This window comes from Pristiophorus japonicus, chromosome 9 (assembly GCF_044704955.1).
Source record: "Pristiophorus japonicus isolate sPriJap1 chromosome 9, sPriJap1.hap1, whole genome shotgun sequence".
NCBI lineage: Eukaryota > Metazoa > Chordata > Chondrichthyes > Pristiophoridae > Pristiophorus > Pristiophorus japonicus.
The window spans coordinates 211,292,368-211,313,301 of record NC_091985.1 but is presented as its reverse complement, the minus strand read 5'-3'; the positions used below and the strand labels follow the sequence as shown (position 1 = coordinate 211,313,301).

Sequence of the window (20,934 nt, the reverse complement as noted above, 5' to 3'; positions counted from 1 at the left end):
GGAGTTATTAAAGGAGGAGGCAGTAACAATATAGGATAGGATAAAATTAGATAAAGAGGGACTTAAAAGGTTGGCAGTCTTCAATATAGAAATGTCACCTGGTCCAGACAGGCTGCATCCTAGGTTTTGAGGGAAGTAAGGATGGACATTGTGGAGGCTCTGGCCACAACCTTCCAATCCTCCTTGGAGTGGTGCCAGAGGACTGCAGGATTGCAAATGTTACACCTCTGTTTCAAATAGGGGAGAGGGATAAACCCAACAACTACAGGCCAGTCAGACTAACGCCAATGGTGGAGAAACTGTTAGATACAATAATCCAGGACAATATTCATTTGTATTTGGAAAAGTATGGGCTAAAATCTGAAAGTCAGCACGGATTTGTTAAAGGCAAGTCATGTTTGACTAACTTGATTGAGTTTTTGATGAAATAACAAAGAGTGTTGATGAGGGTAGTGTGGTTGATGTTGTGTTAATGGACAAAAAGCGCTTGATAAAGCACCACATAATAGAATTGCTAGCAAAATTAAAGCCTATGGGATTAAAGGGACAGTGGCAGCATGTATACACAATTGGGTAAAGGACAGAAAGCAGAGAGTAATGGTGAACGGCTATTTTTCAGACTGGAGGCAAATATCCAATGGTATTTCCCAGGGGTCACTGCTCTTTTTGATGTATATTAATGGGTTGGACTTAGGTATACAGGGCATCATTTCATCGTTTGCAGATGACACGAAACTCGGAACTGTAGCAAACAATGAGGAGGGTAGTAACAGACTTCAGGTGGAAATAGACAGGCTGGTGGAATGGGCAGACACGTGGCAGATGGAATTTAATGCAGAGAAGTGTGAAGTGATATATTTTGGTAGTAAAAATGAGGAGGGAATATGAATGAAATGGTACAATTTTATAGGAGGTACAGTAACGGAGAGACCTGGTGTGTATGCACATAAATCTTTGAAGGTATCAGGAGAACAGTGGAACACTGAAGTCTAGAGGCAACAGAGGCATGGTTGTGTGTTTCAGCAGTAGATTAGCTGAGACCTCCTCCTTTTACCTCTGTAATATCACCCAGTTCCGCCCCTGCCTCAGCTCATCTGTTGCTAAAATCTTCCTTCATGCCTTTGTTGTCTCCAGGCTCGATTATTACAGTGGTCCTTGTACACCAGTCATTGAAAGCAAACATGCAGGTGTAGCAAGCAGTTAGGAAGACAAATGGTATGTTGGCCTTCATTGCAAGAGGATTTGAGTACAGGAGCAAGGATCTCTTACTACAATTATACAGGGCCTTGGTGAGACCGCTCCTGGAATATTGTGTGCAGTTTTGTTCTCCTTACCGAAGAAAGGATATATTTGCCATAGAGGGGGTGCAGAGGAAGTTCACCAGACTGATTCCGAGGATGGCAGGACTGTTGTATGAGAAGAGATTGGGTCGACTAGGCCTGTATTCACTAGAGTTTAGAAGAATAAGAGGGGATCACATTGAAACGTATAAAATTCTGATTGGTTTGGATAGACTGGATGCGGGGAGGATGTTTCCCCTGGCTGTGAAGTTTAGCACAAGAGGTCACAGTCTCAGGATACGGGGTATAAAATTTAGGACTGAGATGCGGAAAAATTATTCCACTCAGAGGGTGGTGAATCTGTGGAATTCTCTACCATAGAAGGCTGTGGAGGCCAAGTCACTGAATATATTTAAGAGGGAGATAGATAGATTTCTAGAAACAAAAGGCATCAAGGGGTATGGGGAAAAGTGGGAATATGGTGTTGAGATAGAGGATCAGCCATGATCATATTGAATGGTGGTACAGACTCGAAAGGCCAAATGGCCTACTACAGCAACCATTTTCTATGTTTCTATGCTCTCCTGGCCGGGCTCCTAACTTCTACCCTCCATAAACTTCAACTCATCTAAAATGCTTCTGCCTGTATCTTAACTCGCACTAAGTCCTGTTCATCCTCACACCTGTGCTCACCAAACTATACTGGCTCCCAGACCAGCGATGCCTCCAATTTAAAATTCTTATTCTTATTTTCAAATCCATCCATGGCCTTGCCCCTCCCTTTCTTTGTAAAGCCCTCCAGCTCTACAAACATCTAAGAGCTCTGCGTTCCTCCAATTCTCGCCAATGCTGTATCCTGATTTGATCCGCTCCATCAGTGGTGGCCATGCATTTAACTGTCTAGATCCGAAACTCTGGAAATCCCTCCCTAAATCTCTCCAACTCTCCACCTCTCTCTCCTTTAAGACGTTCCTTTAAACCTACCTCTTTGATCATGCTTTAGGTCACCTGACCTAACATCGTTTTATATGCCTCACTGTCAAATCTTGTTTGTAAAGACTCTTGTGAAGCGCCTGGTAATGTTTTACTATGTTAAAGGAGGTCTATAAATGTAAGGCGTTGTGGTTGTTGACTTTAGAGGATGGAGAGAAGGATCGTGCACTCAACATTTTTGGCTGAAGATATTTGTGAATGCTGGACTCTGCCATCATTGAGGATGGGGATGTTCATGGAGCCTCTTCCTCCTGTTACTAGTTTAATAGTCCACCACCATTCACGAGTAGATATGTAGGACTGCAGAGCTTTGATCTGATCCGTTGGTTGTGTGATCAATTACCTCTGTCTATAGAATGCTGCTTCTGTCGTTTAACAGGCATGTAGTCTTGTGTTGTAGCATGTGGTGTCCATGTGAAAGGTGTGATACATTCCACGACCCGTGAGCAACGCAGGTTAAAGAGGTGATAATTCATCTCCCCAATCACATTATGATTTGTGTCTACATAGTTATTACTGTTTATTTCATATTTGTTGTGCACGGGCACACTTGCCTGAAAGGTATTTGTTACCATCTGGTGACACTGCAGCCAAATATGCTGATGATACAAAGATAGGTGGGAAAGCAAGTTGTGAGGAGGACACAAAGAATCTGGAAAGGGATATAGATAGGTTAAGTGAGTTGGCAAAAATTTGGCAGATGAAGTATAATGTGGGAAAATGTGAGGTTATCCACTTTGGTAGGAAGAATACAAAAGCAAATTATTATTTAAATGGAGACGACAAAATGCTGCGGTATAGAGGGATCTGGGGATCCTTATGCTTGAAACACAAAAAGTTAGCATGTAGGTACAGCAATTAGGAAGGGAAATGGAATGTTGGCCTTTATTGCAAGGGGGTGGAGTACAAAAGTAGAGAAGTCTTGCTACAACTGCACAGGGTATTGGTGAGACCACACCTGGAGTACTGCATACAGATTTGTTCTCCTTATTTAAGGAGGGATATACTTGCATTGGAGGCAGTTCAGAGAAGGTTCACTAGGTTGATTCCTGAGATGAAGGAGTTGTCTTGTGAAGAAAGCTTGAGCAGCTTGGGCCCACACTCATTGGAGTTTAGAAGAATGAGAGGTGATCTTATTGAAGGGAGATAGGAGTTAAATTAAAAAGTAGGACATCAAAGGTAGTAGTCTCAGGATTGCTACCAGTGCCACGTGCTAGTCAGAGGAGAAACTGCAGGATAGCTAAGATGAATGCGTGGCTTGAGGAGTGGTGCAGGAAGGAGGGATTCAAATTCCTGGGACATTCGAACCGGTTCTGGGGGAGGTGGGACCAGTACAAACCGGACGGTCTGCACCTGGGCAGGACCGAAGCCAATGTCCTAGGGCGAGTATTTGCTAGTTCTGTTGGGGAAGGGTTAACCTAATATTCCAGGGGGATTGGAACTTATACAGGGAGACAGAAGAAAGTAAAATGGGGGCAGAAGCAAAAGATAGAAAGAAGAAAAGTAAAAGTGGAGGGCAGAGAAACCCAAGGCAAAATTCAGAAAGGGCCACATTACAGCAAAATTCTAAAGGGACAAAGTGTGTTAACAAGACAAGCCTGAAGGTTCTGTGCCTCAATGCGAGGAGCATTCGTAATAAGGTGGAAGAATTAACTGCGCAGGCAGCTATTAACGAATATGTTATAATTGGGATTACAGAGACATGGCTACAGGATGACCAAGGCTGGGAACTCAACAGCCAGGGGTATTCAACATTCAGGAAGGATAGACAGAAAGGATAAGGAGGTGGGGTAGCATTGCTGGTTAAAGAGGAAATTAATGCAATAGTAAGGATGAACATTAGCTTGGATGATGTGGAATCTGTATGGGTAGAGCTGCGGAATACCAAAGGGCAGAAAACGCTAGTGGGAGTTGTGTACAGACCACCAAACAGTAGTAGTGAGGTTGGGGACAGCATCAAACAAGAAATTAGGGATGCATGCAATAAAGGTACAGCAGTTATCATGGGCGACTTTAATCTACATATAGATTGGGCTAACCAAACAGGTAGCAATACATTGGAGGAGGATTTAGGGATGGTTTTCTAGACCAATATGTCGAGAAACCACCCAGAGGGCTGGCCATCCTAGACTGGGTGATGTGTAATGAGAAAGGACTAATTAGCAATCTTGTTGTGCGAGGCCCCTTGGGGAAGAGTGACCATAATATGGTAGAATTCTTTATTAAGATGGAAAGTGACACATTTAATTCAGATACGAGATTCTGAACTTAAGAAAAGCTAACTTCGATGGTATGAGTCGTGAATTGACTAGAATAGACTGCCGAATGATACTTAAAGGGTTGATGGTGGATAGACAATGGCAGACATTTAAATATCACATGGATAAACTTCTACAATTGTACATCCCTGTCTGGAGTAAAAATAAAACTGGGAAGGTGGCTCAACCGTGGCTAACAAGGGAAATTAGGGATAGTGTTAAATCCAAGGAAGAGGCATATAACTTGGCCAGAATAAGCAGCAAACCTGAGGACTGGGAGAATTGTAGAATTCAGCAGAGGAGGACTAAGGGTTTAATTAGGAGGGGAAAAATAAAGTATGAGAGGAAGCTTGCTGGGAACATAAAAACTGACTGCAAAAGCTTCTATTGATATATGAAGAGAAAAAGATTAGTGAAGACAAACGTAGGTCCCTTGCAATCAGAATGAGGTGAAGTTATAATGGGGAACAAAGAAATGACAGACTAGTTGAACGAATACTTCGGATCTGTCTTCACGAAGGAATAACCTTCCGGAAATACTAGGGGACCGAGGGTCTAGCGAAAAGGAGGAACTGAAGGAACTCCTTATTAGTCAGGAAATTGTGTTAGGGAAATTGATGGGATTGAAGGCTGATAAATCTCCAGGGTCTGATAGTCTGCATCCCAGAGCACTTAAAGAAGTGGCCCTACAAATAGTGGATGCATTGGTGATCATTTTCCGACTCTGGATCAATTCCTATGGACTGGAGGGTAGCTAATGTAACACCACTTTTTATAAAAGGAGGGAGAGAAAACAGGTAATTATAGACTGGTTAGCCTGACATCACTAGTGGGGAAAATGTTGGAATCAATTATTAAAGATGAAATAACAGCGCATTTGGAAAGCAGTGACAGGATCGGTCCAAGTCAGCATAGATTTAGGAAAGGGAAATCATGCCTGACAAATCTTCTAGAATTTTTTGAGGATGTAACTAGTAGAGTGGACAAGGGAGAACCAGTGGATATGGTATATTTGGACTTTCAAAAGGCTTTTGACAAGTGCCCACACAAGAGATTGGTGTGCAAAATTAAAGCACATGGTATTGGGGATAATGTATTGACGTGAATAGAGAATTGGTTGACAGACATGAAGCAGAGAGTCAGGATAAATGGGTCCTTTTCAGAATGACAGGCAGTGACTAGTGGGGTGCCGCAAGGTTCAGTGCTGGGGCCCCAGCTATTTACAATATGTATCAATTATTTAGATGAAGGGATTGAGTGTAATATCTCCAAGTTTGCAGATAACACTAAGCTGGGTGGCAGTGTGGGCTGTAAGGAGGATGCTAAGAGGCTGCAGGATGACTTGGACAGGTTAGGTGAGTGGCAGATGCGGTGTAATGTGAATAAGTGTGAGGTTATCCACTTTGGTGGCAAAAACAGGAAGGCAGAATATTATCTGAATGGTAACAGATTAGGAAAAAGGAGGTGCAACGAGACCTGCGTGTCATGGTTCATCAGTCATTGAAAGTTGGCATGCAGGTACAGCAGGCGGTGAAGAAGGCAAATGGTATGTTGGCCTTCATAACTAGGGGATTTGAGTAACGGAGCAGGGAGGTCTTACTGCAATTGTACAGGGCCTTGGTGAGGCCTCACCTGGAATATTGTGTTCCGTTTTGGTGCTGGGTCCTCAACTATTTACAATCTATATTAATTACTTGAATGAAGGGAACGAATGTAATGTAGCCAAGTTTACTGACGATATAAAGATGGATAGAAAAGCAAATTGTGAGGAGGGCACAGAAAATCTGCAAAGGGATTTAGACAGGCTAAAATTTGGCAGATGGAGTATAATGTGGGAAAATGTGAGGTTATCCACTTTGGCAGAAATAATAGAAAAGCAAATTATAATTGAAATGGAGCAAAATTACAAAGTGCTGCAGTACAGAGACACCTGTGGGTCCTTGTGCATGAAACACAAAAAGTTAGTACGCAGGTAGAGCAAATAATCAGGAAGGCAAATGGAATGTTGGCCTTTATTGCAAGGAGGATAGAGTATAGAAACATAGAAACATAGAAAATAGGTGCAGGAGCAGGCCATTCAGCCCTTCTAGCCTGCACCGCCATTCAATGAGTTCATGGCTGAACATGCAACTTCAGTACCCCCTTCCTACTTTCACGCCATACCCCTTGATCCCCCGAGTAGTAAGGACTTCATCTAACTCCCTTTTGAATATAGTTAGTGAATTGGCCTCAACTACTTTCTGTGGTAGAGAATTCCACAGGTTCACCACTCTCTGGGTGAAGAAGTTTCTCCTTATCTCGGTCCTAAATGGCTTACCCCTTATCCTTAGACTGTGACCTCTGGTTCTGGACTTCCCCAACATTGGGAACATTCTTCCTGCATCCAACCTGTCCAAACCCGTCAGAATTTTAAACGTTTCTATGAGGTCCCCTCTCACTCTTCTGAACTCCAGTGAATACAAGCCCAGTTGATCCAGTCTTTCTTGATAGGTCAGTCCCACCATCCCGGGAATCAGTCTGGTGAATCTTCGCTGCACTCCCTCAATAGCAAGAATGTCCTTCCTCAAGTTAGGAGACCAAAACTGTACACAATACTCCAGGTGTGGCCTCACCAAGGCCCTGTACAACTGTAGCAACACCTCCCTGCCCCTGTATTCAAATCCCCTCGCTATGAAGGCCAACATGCCATTTGCTTTCTTAACCGCCTGCTGTACCTGCATGCCAACCTTCAATGACTGATGTACCATGACACCCAGGTCTCGTTGCACCTTCCCTTTTCCTAATCTGTCACCATTCAGATAATAGTCTGTCTCTCTGTTTTTACCACCAAAGTGGATAACCTCACATTTATCCACATTATACTTCATCTGCCACGCATTTGCCCACTGACCTAACCTATCCAAGTCACTCTGCAGCCTCATAGCATCCTCCTCGCAGCTCACACTGCCACCCAACTTAGTGTCATCTGCAAATTTGGAGATACTACATTTAATCCCCTCGTCTAAATCATTAATGTACAATGTAAACAACTGGGGCCCCAGCACAGAACCCTGCGGTACCCCACTAGTCACTGCCTGCCATTCCGAAAAGTACCCATTTACTCCTACTCTTTGCTTCCTGTCTGACAACCAGTTCTCAATCCACGTCAGCACACTACCCCCAATACCATGTGCTTTAACTTTGCACATTAATCTCCTGTGTGGGACCTTGTCGAAAGCCTTCTGAAAGTCCAAATATACCACATCAACTGGTACTCCTTTGTCCACTTTATTGGAAACATCCTCAAAAAATTCCAGAAGATTTGTCAAGCATGATCTCCCTTTCACAAATCCATGCTGACTTGGACCTATCATGTCACCATTTTCCAAATGCGCTGCTATGACATCCTTAATAATTGATTCCATCATTTTACCCACTACTGAGGTCAGGCTGACCGGTCTATAATTCCCTGCTTTCTCTCTCCCTCCTTTTTTAAAAAGTGGGGTTACATTGGCTACCCTCCACTCCATAGGAACTGATCCAGAATCAATGGAATGTTGGAAAATGACTGTCAATGCATCCGCTATTTCCAAGGTCACCTCCTTAAGTACTCTGGGATGCAGTCCATCAGGCCCTGGGGATTTATCGGCCTTCAATCCCATCAATTTCCCCAACACAATTTCCCGACTAATAAAGATTTCCCTTAGTTCCTCCTCCTTACTAGACCCTCTGACCACTTTTATATCCGGAAGGTTGTTTGTGTCCTCCTTAGTGAATACTGAACCAAAGTACTTGTTCAATTGGTCTGCCATTTCTTTGTTCCCCGTTATGACTTCCCCTGATTCTGACTGCAGGGGACCTACGTTTGTCTTTACTAACCTTTTTCTCTTTACATACCTATAGAAACTTTTGCAAATCGCCTTAATGTTCCCTGCAAGCTTCTTCTCGTACTCCATTTTCCCTGCCCTAATCAAACCGTTTGTCCTCCTCTGCTGAGTTCTAAATTTCTAAATAAAAGCAGGGAAGTCCTGCTACAACTGTACAGGGTATTGGTGAGGCCACACCTGGAGTACTGCGTACAGTTTTGGTCTCCGTATTTAAGGAAGGATATACTTGCATTGGAGGCTGTTCAGAGAAGGTTCATTAGGTTGATTTCGGAGATGAGGGGGTTGACTTATGAAGATAGGTTGAGTAGGTTGGGCCTATACTCATTGGACTCAGAAGAATGAGAGGTGATCTTATTGAAACATATCAGATACTGCAGGAGCTCGACAAGGTGGATGCAGAGAGGATATTTCCACTCGTGGGGGAATCCAGAACTCGGGGCATAGGTTCAGAATAAGAGGTTGCCTATTTAGAACTGAGATGAGGAAGAATTTCTTCTCTCAGTGAGTCATAAATCTATGCAATTCTCTGCCCCAGAGAGCTGTGGAGGCTGGGTCATTGAATATATTTAACGCGGTGATAGAAAGATTTTTGAATAATAATGGAGTGAAGGGTTATGGGGAGCAGGCAGGGAAGTGGAGCTGAGTACATGATCAGATCAGCCATGATCTTATTGAATGACGGAGCAGGGTCGAGGGGTCAAATGGCCTATTCCTGCTCCAATTTCTTATATTCTTATGTTCTTAAAGTGATTAACATACTGGGTTTTGTGTTTAATGATCCCAGGTATGCTACCTATACCTTCCCTGGCTAGCAAGACTAGGAGAGGCAGTCTGGAATGTATTGGGAGCTGGGACTTGTCCATAAGAGTAACCGAAGGTATGAGAGTTGAACTAATCTCGAGTTAGAAAGGAGAAAAGGCCCAAAAGTGGAACAGTCAGTAACAGGACACCAATAGTCTCCTCTTATCTTGGAGATATCAAATATTGACACACTCTGTTATTTTGAAATATCAAAATATTAAACTCCAGACAATTGTAGAGGTTATTAACTTCAGCAAAAACAGCAGAGTCCAACCCCTACAGTCACTTGTGACCTCGCTGGTGTCTCAGCAGGTTGGATGAACAAGTGAATCTCTTCCCACACTCGGAGCAGGTGAATGGCCTTTCCCCAGTGTGAACTCCCTGGTGCATTAGAAGATTGGATGAACTAGTGAATCCCTTCCCACACTCGGAGCAGGTGAACAGCCTCTCCCCACTGTGAACTCGCATGTGTATTAGCAGGGAGGATGACAAAATGAATTCCTTCCCACACTGAGAGCAGGTGAATGGCCTCTCCCCAGTGTGAACTCCCTGGTGTATCACCAGGCTGGATGACAAAGTGAATCCCTTCCCACACTGAGAGCAGATGAACGGCCTCTCCCCGGTGTGAACTCGCTGGTGTGTCATCAGACTGGATGACTGAGTGAATGCTTTCCCACACACGGAGCAGGTGAACGGCCTCTCCCCAGTGTGATCTCACTGATGTCTCAGCAGGGTAGATAACCGAGTGAATCCCTTCCCACACTCAGAGCAACTGAACAGACTCTCTCTGGTGTGACTGTGCCGTTGAATTACCAGCTCAGATGGGGAATTGAATTCCTTTCCACAGTCTCCAAATTTCCACGGTTTCTCCATGGTACGTGTGTCCTTGTGTGTCCCCAGGTTGGATGATCAGTTGAAGCCTCGTCATGTTTACGGTTTCTCCCCGCTGTTAATGGTGCGATGTTTTTTCTGGCTGTATAACTGGTTAAAGCTCTTTCCACAGAAAGTGCACTGGAACACTCTCACTCAGGCCTGTGTGTCTTGGTGCCTTTCCAGTCTCACTGATGTTTGTAACCTGTTCCCAGAGACAGAAGAGACAAATATTTCTCCTTCTACATTCAAAGGCCGATGATATTCAGGTCCTGAGGAATCGAATTGATGTGAAGTTTGGTTTGAGTTTCCCGTCTGCAAATCATCCCCTTCTAATACCCTGTAAAAAGAGATTACAGAACTCATCACTGTAATTACAGGACAGAAATTCAGAACAGTTACTATGGAAGATCCTTTCCTCTCTTGCTCCTCCAAAACTCTAAATTCCCGTCCCATACACACGTTCTCCTCCCTGTGCTGAAATCCAAACACATCACAAGCCTCAAGACAGTTTGTCCTCCGCTCCCAGTTTTCACCACCAACTCTGGCTGCATGCAGTTCTACACAAATACAAAAGCAAAAATAGAAAATGCTGGAAATCTCAGCGCATGAGGCAGTATCTGTGGAGAGAGAAACAGAATTAACATTTCAGGTCGATGACCCTTCGTCAGAACAGGCAATAGTTCGAAATGTAACAGATTCTTAAGGATGTGCTGGGGCCCTGAAAGGAGGAGGGGGAGGGGTTGGAAAGAACAAAAGGGAAGGTCTGTGACAGGGTGGGAGGCAGAAGTGATTTGATTGACAAAGGGGATGATGGCCAAATTGAGAGGGTAATAGCAGAAGTTAGGAAACAAAAAATGAGTCTAGAGAGAATAATTACCTGCTGCCATGGACAACAGAGAGAAGCAATATAAAGAGTGGGGGGGGGGGGAGGGGAGATTTTGTAAAAAGAAAAGGACGAGGAAATGGAACAAAATGTGGGCAGAGATTATGGCCTGAAATTGTTTAACTCAATGTTGAGTCCAGAAGGCTGTAAAGTGCCTAAACGAAAGGTGAGTTGCTGTTCCTCGAGCTTGCATTGTGCTTCATTGGAACAGTGTAGGAGGCTGAGGGCGTAGAAGTCAGAGTGGGAGTGGTAACATCGTATTAGTATAGTATTCGGCAGTCCCTTGTATTGGGGATGACCTGCTTCCACACCAAAGAGGTAAAGAGTTCACAGGTGCTTCAATGAGGGACCTGATATTCCAGGTTGCGAACTACATATTGAAGGGTGAAAGATGCCTGTGCGTGGATTATTTTAACGTGGGGTGGCCGTTGCACACCAGCCACCACACGGGCTTGACAGAGCAAGGTCTTGGTCCAGTGGCCAGGGCTAACCAAGACTGCTGGAGACCAGCTCTGCTGCACAGACCTAGTTCACACACAGACTCTTATTGACAATAGATCGCAGTGTGGGCTGGCCCGTGCTGCCCCTGGGCACTCACCTCTTCTGGGTCCCGAACTCTCGCCCCTCCTGGGACCCGATCACCTCACTCTATGATCTACCGCCACTCCTCTGCTGTTTGCCGCCCCTCCTGTTGTACCTGGGCCCCGCCGATGATCCTGCCCACGCTCCAATCGGTGACCTGGGTTCTGGTGACGTTACCCAGTGGCCCTCCTGGAATGGCTCGCACTGCTCCCTGCTCCTTCCCTCCCTCCCCCACAAACAGCAATGTGATAATGTGCTGTCCCTGCCATGGAAGTGTTTAATGGGTCAGCGTAGAAGGAGAGTAATTCTGTATCTAAGCCTTGCTGTACCTACCCTTGGATTGTTTAATGAAATAGAGTCGAGAAATCTGCCCCTGGAAGCTTTTGATGGAATAGTATAGAGGAAGCTTTACACTGTACCTAACCCGTGCTGTACGTGACCTGGGATTGTTTCATGAGACAGTGTAGAGGGAGCTTTATTCTGTATCTATGCCATGCTGTACCTGCCCTGGGAGTATTTGATGGGGCAGTGTAGAGTGAGCTTTATTCTGTATCTAACCAGAACTGTTCTTGTCCTGGGACTGTTTGGAAAAGTGTAGAGCAATCTTTATTCTGTATATGACCTATGCAAAACATGCCTTGTGGGAGTGTAGTGGGGACATTAGTCTATATCTACCAAGTGCTGTCCCTGTCGTGGGAGTGTTTAATGGGTCAGTGTTGAGGGAGATTTATTCTGTATCTAAGCCTTGCTGCACTGACCCTTGGATTGTTTAATGGAATAGTGCAGAGGGAGCTTTACTCCGAATCTAATTCCTGCTGTACCTGACCTGGTAGTATTCGACCGGAAAGTGTGGAGGGACATTTTTGCTGTATGTAACCTGTACTGTACCTGCCCCTGGAAGCTTTGGAATGAATGTTATAGAGGGAGCTTTACTCTGTAGCAAAACCGTGCTGTACCTGCCCTGGGATTGTTTCATGAGACAGTGTAGAGGGAGATATATTCTATATCAATGCCATGCTGTACCTACCCTGGGAGTGTTTGGGATAGTGTAGAGGGATCTTTTCTCTGTATCTAACCCATTCTGTACCTGCCCTGGGAGTGTTTGATGGGACAGTGCAGAGGGAGCTTTTCTCTGTATCTAACCCATGCTGCCTCTGCCCCAGGAGGGAGTAGAGGGAGATTAATTCTGTATGTAAGCCGTGCTGCACCTACCGTTGGATTGTTTTATGGGCTTGAGTCAAGGGAGCTTTCTTCTGAATCTAATCAGTGCTGTGCCTGCCCTGGGAGTGTTTGATGGGACAGTGTAGAAGGAGCTTTTTGCTGTATGTAACCTATGCTGTACTTGCCCCAGTCGTGTTTGAAGGAGGGAGCTTTATTCTATACCGAACCCGTGCTGTCTCTTCTGTGGAGTGGCGAGGGAGCTTTCCTCTGCACCTAACCCGTGCTGTACCTGCCCTGAGAGTGGTGATGATAGATCCACGCTGCATCAAATCCATGCTGCAGGTACCCTGGGAGTGTTAGCTGGGACAGTGTCAGAGGGACAGTACATAAGGAATAGGAGCAGGAGTAGGCCATATGGTGCCTCAAACCTCCTCCGCCATTCAATAAGTTCATGGCTGATCTGATCCTCGGCTCAGCTCCACTTCCCTGCCTGCTCCACATAACCCGTCGCTCCACTATATTTAAAAAATTTGTCTAACTCCACCTTAAATATATTCAATGACCTAGCTTCCACAGCTTCTTGGGGTAGAGAATTCCACAGATTTACAACCATCAGAGAAGAAATTCTTCCTCATCTCCGTTTTAAATGGGTGACCCCTTATTTTGAAACTGTGCCCCCTAGATCTAGATTCCCCCACAAGCGGAAACATCCTCTCTGCATTTACCCTGTCAAGCCTTATATGTTTCAGAATCTTATGTTTCAATAAGATCACCTCTCAGTCTTCTAAACTCCAATGAGTATAGGTCCAACCTTTCTTCATAATTCAACCCCTTCATCTCAGGAATCAACCCAGTGAACCTTCTCTGAACAGCCTCTACTGCAAGTATATCTCTCTGTGAATAAGGAGAACAAAACTCTAGGTGTGGTCTCACCAAAGCCCTGTACAGTTGTAGCAGGACTTCAATACTTTTAAACTCCATCCCCTTGCAGTAAAAGCCAACATTCCATTTGCTTTCTAATTACTTGCTGCACTGGCCATGCTAACATTTTGTGTTTCATGTACAAGGATCCCCAGATCCCTCTTTGCGGCAGCATTTTGTAGTCTCCCTCCATTTAAATAATAATTTGCTTTTTTATTCTTCCTACCAAAGTGGATAACCTCGCATTTTCCCACATTATACTTCATCTGCCAAATTTTTGCCCATTCACTTAACCTATCTATATCCTTATAGATTATGTGTCCTCCTCACAACTTGCTTTCCCACCTAGCTTTGTATCATCAGCAAATTTGGCTACATTACACACTGTATCTACATTCAAGTCATTAATATAGATTGTAAATAGTTGAGGCCCCAGCACTGATCCCTGTGGCACCCCAGAGTATAATGTAGGAAAATGTGAGGTTATCCACGTTAGCAGAAAAAGTAGTGTAATATAAATAGAGACAGGGTGTAGTGTAATATAAACAGGAACAGGGTCTAGTGTGGGAATAACATGGGGATTCTAACCCTGGGACTGTACATGGGATTCTAACTCTGGGACTGTACATGGGGATTACAACCCTGGGACTGTACATGGGGATTCAAACCCTGGTCTGTACATGGGGATTCTAATCCTGGGACTGTACATGGGGATTCCAAAACTGGTCTGTACATGGGGACTCTAACCCTGGGACTGTCCAGAGGGATTCCAATCCTGGGACTGTACATGGGGATTTCAACCTGGGACTGTACATGGGAATTCTAACTCTGGGACTGTACATGGCGATTCTAATCCTGGGACTGTACATGGGGATTCCAACCTGGAACTGTACATGAAGATTCTAACCCTGGGTCTGTAAACGGGGATTCCAACCCTGGGTCTGTACATGGGGATTCTAACCCTGGGACTGTACATGGGGATTCCAACCCTGGAGTGTACAAGGGTCCCAGCTCCGGAGTTTTTCTGTTGAAATTGCGTGGGATGCAAACTATAAACTCAGCACTGACCGGCGACTTTAGTCCAGATGGTGAAAAATCCGAGGTGTGGCGAGTGAGAAAATACCTGGGGCATTTTCTTTACTTTCCCGGGTACTCGGACCCCGTTGGAACAGACACAGAAGCCCCGCCCATTTATTGTTCTGCGTTTAAGTGGCCGCATATGCGCTTTGCTGCTCACTGAGTCAAGATGGGAGAGCACTGAACCTGCCTTCCTGCACAAAGATGGCATCCGTTAGACTTGGCCTCTGACCGGGAGAAAGCCCCGAGCTGCAAACGCGGGACCTTCTGGTTAATATTCCGGGCTTGCGGCGTGCACCAGTTGTTTATGAAACCTTCGCGCCCACCCGCGGCTCCGTTACTCCCCTCCGCCCCGTTGAATTTTACCTTGTGTCTGGAGTCGATCACAATGCAGACAACTGCACCGACCTGTGCTCCGCCATTACATGCACGACGCATACTCCAGTCCCAGGTGGGGCCTGCGCATGCGCACTGAACTCCTGTAGTCTGGATGCGCCACATTTTCCCCCGCGGCGAATGCTGGGTAAATGACCCACCATTGAAAGATGACGTGGGTGAATATAACAGGGCTTAATGTTATTACATTGAGCAGTGAACCATGTTCATTCTGACAGTTAGAGTTTGTTTTATAAGAACATAAGAAATAGGAGCAGGAGTAGGCCATTTTACCCCATCGAGCCTGCACTGCCATTCAATAATATTATGGCTGATCTGACCATGGACTCAGCTCCACTTTCCTTCCCGCTCCCCATAACCCTTTACTCCTTTATCGCTCAAAAATATATCTATCTCCGCCTTTTCAGGTTGGAAATCGGTGGTTAGTGGTATGCCACAAGGATTCGTGCTGGGACCACAACTGTTTACAATATACATAGATGACCTGGAAGAGGGGACAGAGTGTAGTGTAACAAAATTTGCAGGTGACACAAAGATTAGTATGAAAGCGGGTTGGGTAGAGGACACAGAGAGGCTGCAAAGAGATTTAGATAGATTAAGCGAATGGGCTAAGGTTTGGCAGATGGAATACAATGTCGGAAAATGTGAGGTCATCCACCTTGGGGAAAAAAAACAGTAAAACGGAATATTATTTGAATGGAGAGAAATTACAACATGCTGCGGTGCAGAGGGACCTGGGGGTCCTTGTGCATAAATCCCAAAAAGTTAGTTTGCAGGTGCAGCAGGTAATCAGGAAGGCAAATGTAATTTTGGCCTTCATTGCGAGAGGGATGGAGGACAAAAGCAGGGAGGTCCTGCTGCAGCTGTACAGGGTATTGGTGAGGCCGCACCTGGAGTACTGCGTGCAGTTTTGGTCACCTTACTTAAGGAAGGATATACTAGCTTTGGAGGGGGTACAGAGACGATTCACTTGGCTGATTCTGGAGATGAGGGGGTTACCTTATGATGATAGATTGAGTAGACTGGGTTTTTACTCGTTGGAGTTCAGAAGGATGATGGGTGATCTAATAGAAACATTTAAAATAATGAAAGGGATAGACAAGATAGAGGCAGGGAGGTTGTTTCCACTGGTCGGGGAGACTAGAACTAGGGGGCACAGCCTCAAAATACGGGGGAGCCAATTTAAAACTGAGTTGAGAAGGACTTTCTTCTCCCAGAGGGTTGTGAATCTGTGGAATTCTCTGCCCAAGGAATCAGTTGAGGCTAGCTCATTGAATGTATTCAAATCACAGATAGATAGATTTTTAACCAATAAGGGAATTAAGGGTTATGGGGAGCGGGCGGGTAAGTGGAGCTGAGGCCAGATCAGCCATGATCTTATTGAATGGTGGAGTAGGCTCGAGGGGCTAGATGGCCTACTCCTGTTCCTAATTCTTATGTTCTTATGTTCTTAAATATATTCAATGACCCAGCCTCCACAGCTCTCTGGGGCAGATATTTTCATAGATTTACAATCCTCTGAGAGAAGACATTTCTCCCCATTTCCGTTTTAAATGGGTGGCCCCTTAGTCTAAGACTATGTCCCCTAGTTTTAATTTCCTCTATGAGTGGAAATATCCTCTCTGCATCCACCTTATCGATCCACCTCAGTATCTTATAAGTTTCAATAAGATCACCTCTTATTCTTCTGAACTCCAATGTGTATAGGTCCAATCTACTCACCCTATCCTCATAAGTCAACCCGCTCATCTCTGGAATCAATATCGTGAACCTTTTCTGAACAGCCACCAATGCAAATATATCCTTCCTTAAATACGGAGACTAAAACTGTATGCAGTACTCCAGGTGTGGCCTCACCAATACCCTGTTCAGTTGCAGCAGGACTTCTCTGCTTTTATACACTGTCCCCTTTGCAATAAAGGCCAACATTCCATTTTCTGCTGATCTTACCCCATACCAGAATCGCAGATTAATATTCTGCATAAATATTGAATAAATCAGTTTTGTTTCAAACACAGTCTGTCAAATATTTGATTTATCCATGATCAGAGGAGACTTATTGATTGTATGTTACTGACTGTTCCATTTTGGGTCTTTTCTTACTCTAGATTATTTCAGTTTTTCTCAAGTTCACCTTCGACCGCATCTAACCCAAAGCTTGTTCCGTTTGAGTACATGGCTGTGGTTGTCACTGACTCAACTAGAGTGTTTCACATTACACTGAACTGAAGTTCATTTGAACCACCCCTTTATCGAATTGTCTTGCATAAGATTTGAAATCCTTTATATTCTGTATTATTTAACCATTTTTGGATCCGATTTAATGGAGGTTCTTCAGACTGGAGGGATGTATACAGTGATGTCTCCCAGGGCCAGTGTTGGGACCAGTGCTCTTTTCAATATAGAGAAATGATCTGAGCTTGGGTATATGGGGCACAAGATCAAGTTCTCCAGATTATCCCAAAAAGGAACCATGGCCAACTGTGAAAGGACTGTAAGTGAGTTCAGTGTGAATACACTGGTTATTAAATGGGACAGGTGATGTCAAATGAAATTTAACATAGAGGATACAATTTGGGAGGAAGAAAAATATAGGAAATATTCATTAAATGGTAAAAATTTTAAAAGAGAAGAGGAGTAGAATAAGAAAGAGGGGTGAGATTCTAGCAAATATCTTGCCTTATTTATTGGCAATTTCAAGAGTCTAGTGTCAGAAGTTTTAATATCTTATTAAGAAATATAAGATGAGCAGATTATCTGTCTTCTACCGTACCTTATATTGATTCATCAATCAGAGCAAACATGCAAGTCCCGTGTGTCCACAGTAAATGACACGGGACCATCCCACTGGATGGAACCTCGGGTGCCCTAAGCTTGATCTCCGATGTCTCCAGTCCAACTGCCCCCTTACATCAGTCTCCCCTCACTTTTATACCCTGCAGTGATCCATCTCTGGCACCTGACTCTTTGTCTTCTCTGCTGAATTTTGGCAGGAAGCTGGGAAAAGACAGTTGGAACTTCTCTAATCTGCGATTTACAAGGACACTTTCCCTGGTTCCCAGCAATTACTTTTCTTCAGTAATTTTCTCATTATCCTTAAACTACCCAGCCAACTGTTAATTGTGTTATTTCTTATAGTTTCACAATTATAGGTATAAACATCTCACATTACAATATGCTCTGATGAAGCTACCTTTCACACTAGTGCCTTCCTTTTCCTCAACAATGGATTCCCCTCCACTGTGGTTAACATGGCCCTCCACCATGTTTGCAAGCGAACGGACGTTCTGGACGGAGATGCGGAGAGGATCAGCAATGGCTGCCCCACAGTCTGCACCCACAGGGTCTGTGCTGGGGGGAGCGTGGGAAGGGGGGAGATGGACGGGGAGGAGATTGGCACGATTAGCCCCCAGTAGGCCCGCTGGTGAGAATGTCGGCGAGAGGGTAGGATGGGACTGTGCAGGTTGCTGCTCCTGAGGAGGCAGCAACGAGTGCCTTGATGGGCCCTTCGGAGGATGACAAGAGAGGCACAGAGAGAAGCTGCAGGCTTGTCTAGGAGGGAGTGAAGCCTGCAACAGCGGCAGGTGAGTAGGAAGGTTGAAGAGTAATGAAGGATTGGGGTAGGAATTTGGGAGGGCAGATTATCCGAGAGAGAGGAGATGAAAGAAGGTGCGACGATAGGAGAGAGCAGTCAGGCAGAGATAGAGAGAAAAGGAAAAGGGGGAAAAGTGGAAAAGTATTGAATGATCCGGGCCCGAGCAGTAGCCAAAGTGCGCACGTGAATGGACACAGGGGGGAAAGCTCAGGTTACATCGGCCTGGTTACATGTGATAATTAATGGGATACATAATTCCTGACAGCAGGTTGGAGACAATAGTGGGGAGACCAGGGTCAAAGTCCGAGGTCCCATGGAGGGACAAAGCTGATGGAAGCAGGATGGGGCCGGCATGGAGACAGGTGTAGTAGGCGAGTGAAGTCCAGAGGCTATTTGAAAGACAGAGAGTTCGTGGATGGAGGTTGTTGCCGTAGGAATGAGAGTCGGTGGCGGTAAAGGAAGCTGATGGCGAAATAGACGCAAGTTGCAGGTCACCATAGATTAAAGTGACGGAGAAAAAGTAAAACCACAAGCCAGCGAGCAGCAAAGCTGGAAACCGGTAGAACGAGTCACTGGACAGCAAGTGAAACAGCAGGTGTTAGCTATAGGCCAACAACGCTGAAAAACCACTGGAACCAGTTCAGCAGATAGACAGCCGCAGTTTCAATATTTTTAAACTTTTTCTTAGCAGCAGAGAAAGAGACGAAGCAGATAAATCTTACAGTGTAATCCAATGTAGTCCATTGCAGACATGTAATCTAAATGTCCGCTGAAGTCCAGGAGATCGGAAACCGATGTGTGAAATGAATTCAGCAGCTGAAGACATTGAAGCGACTCAATAGCAGAGCAGAGACACAGCCGCTGAGTCACACAGTGTGGTCAGTAGAACAGCGTCGTCCTGTTGGCGAGGAATCCAGGTAATAGAATCAAGTTTCAGCAGAGTTCCAGCAGGTGAACGAGCTCAGTGAGAACAGAGACACGCTGGGTCGGGGGATCGGCGGCGCACTCAGCAGGGACAGCTTTAAACCTGTAGTTTGGGCTGAAATGCCTTCACCATCAGAGCCAGGGTATCTTAAGCAATGGGAGAAAGGAGATTGGGGGAAGAAAGGGCAAAGGATGGCAATGGATGACCAAGGATACAGTTGAAGAGAAGAGCAGCTCAGTAAGGAGTTGTCAGTCCTGGAGACATCGTGAATCCAATATTAACCAACCCCACAGTCACTGACACCAATCTCCTCCTGTCTGATACAAACCAATCACAGTCACTGACACCAATCTCCTCCTGTCTGATACAAACCAATCACAGTCACTGACACTAATCTCCTCCTGTCTGATACAAACCAATCACAGTCACTGACACCAATCTCCTCCTGTCTGATACAAACCAATCACAGTCACTGACACCAATCTCCTCCTGTCTGATACAAACCAATCACAGTCACTGACACCAATCTCCTCCTGTCTGATACAAACCAATCACAGTCACTGACACCAATCTCCTCCTGTCTGATACAAACCAATCACAGTCACTGACACCAATCTCCTCCTGTCTGATACAAACCAATCACAGTCACTGACACCAATCTCCTCCTGTCTGATACAAACCAATCACAGTCACTGACACTAATCTCCTCCTGTCTGATACAAACCAATCACAGTCACTGACACCAATCTCCTCCTGTCTGATACAAACCAATCACAGTCACTGACACCAATCTCCTCCTGTCTGATACAAACCAATCACAGTCACTGACACCAATCTCCTCCTGTCTGATACAAACCAATCACAGTCACTGACACCAATCTCCTCCTGTCTGATACAAACCAATCACAGTCACTGACACCAATCTCCTCCTGTCTGATATAAACCAACCCCACAAGCCCAGAAAGATTAAACTCAGACCATTTTTCTGACTGGGCTTGTCTCCATTCCCGTGCTGAGAGGATTGCTGTACCAGCTGGAGGGGCAACATTCTCCACCAATTCCCATTCCCCTTCTTTCTGGTGGATAATGGAGGTGTCAGTGTGTAATGTGCAAGTCAGTAAGAATTGCCAGCGATGATTAATCAGCACTTTCTAATTGGAGATGTTAATCAGTGGAACCTTTCAGACAGTGAATTGTAGATTTTGTCCCAAACATCAATTTAGGATTGAAGTAATGGTTCAAAATTTTATTGTAAACTAATTTCGGATGAGAGTCCTTGAATTAAGGGGAAAGATCACAGACAGCGGTAGTGGGGAAAATGTT

General features: G+C 44.9%; 3 protein-coding genes across 3 annotated transcripts in view; 1 reads left to right on the top strand and 2 right to left on the bottom strand.

The window, feature by feature from the left end:
• LOC139273608 (zinc finger protein 850-like) overlaps positions 1 to 20,934 on the top strand; it is a 560,896-nt gene that overhangs the window by 114,126 nt on the left and 425,836 nt on the right. The gene's annotated exons all lie outside the window — the stretch shown is intronic.
• Positions 1 to 20,934, bottom strand: part of LOC139273606 (zinc finger protein 850-like) — a 64,445-nt gene that overhangs the window by 17,302 nt on the left and 26,209 nt on the right. The window lies entirely within an intron of this gene.
• LOC139273594 (zinc finger protein 239-like) lies at positions 8,922 to 15,116 on the bottom strand. The gene is made up of 2 exons (XM_070890554.1): positions 15,062 to 15,116; positions 8,922 to 10,408 (listed from the first exon to the last, which is right to left on the bottom strand). Exon 2 carries the CDS (start codon positions 9,841 to 9,843, stop codon positions 9,481 to 9,483), a length of 363 nt encoding a protein of 120 aa, XP_070746655.1. The 5' UTR covers positions 9,844 to 10,408; positions 15,062 to 15,116; the 3' UTR covers positions 8,922 to 9,480.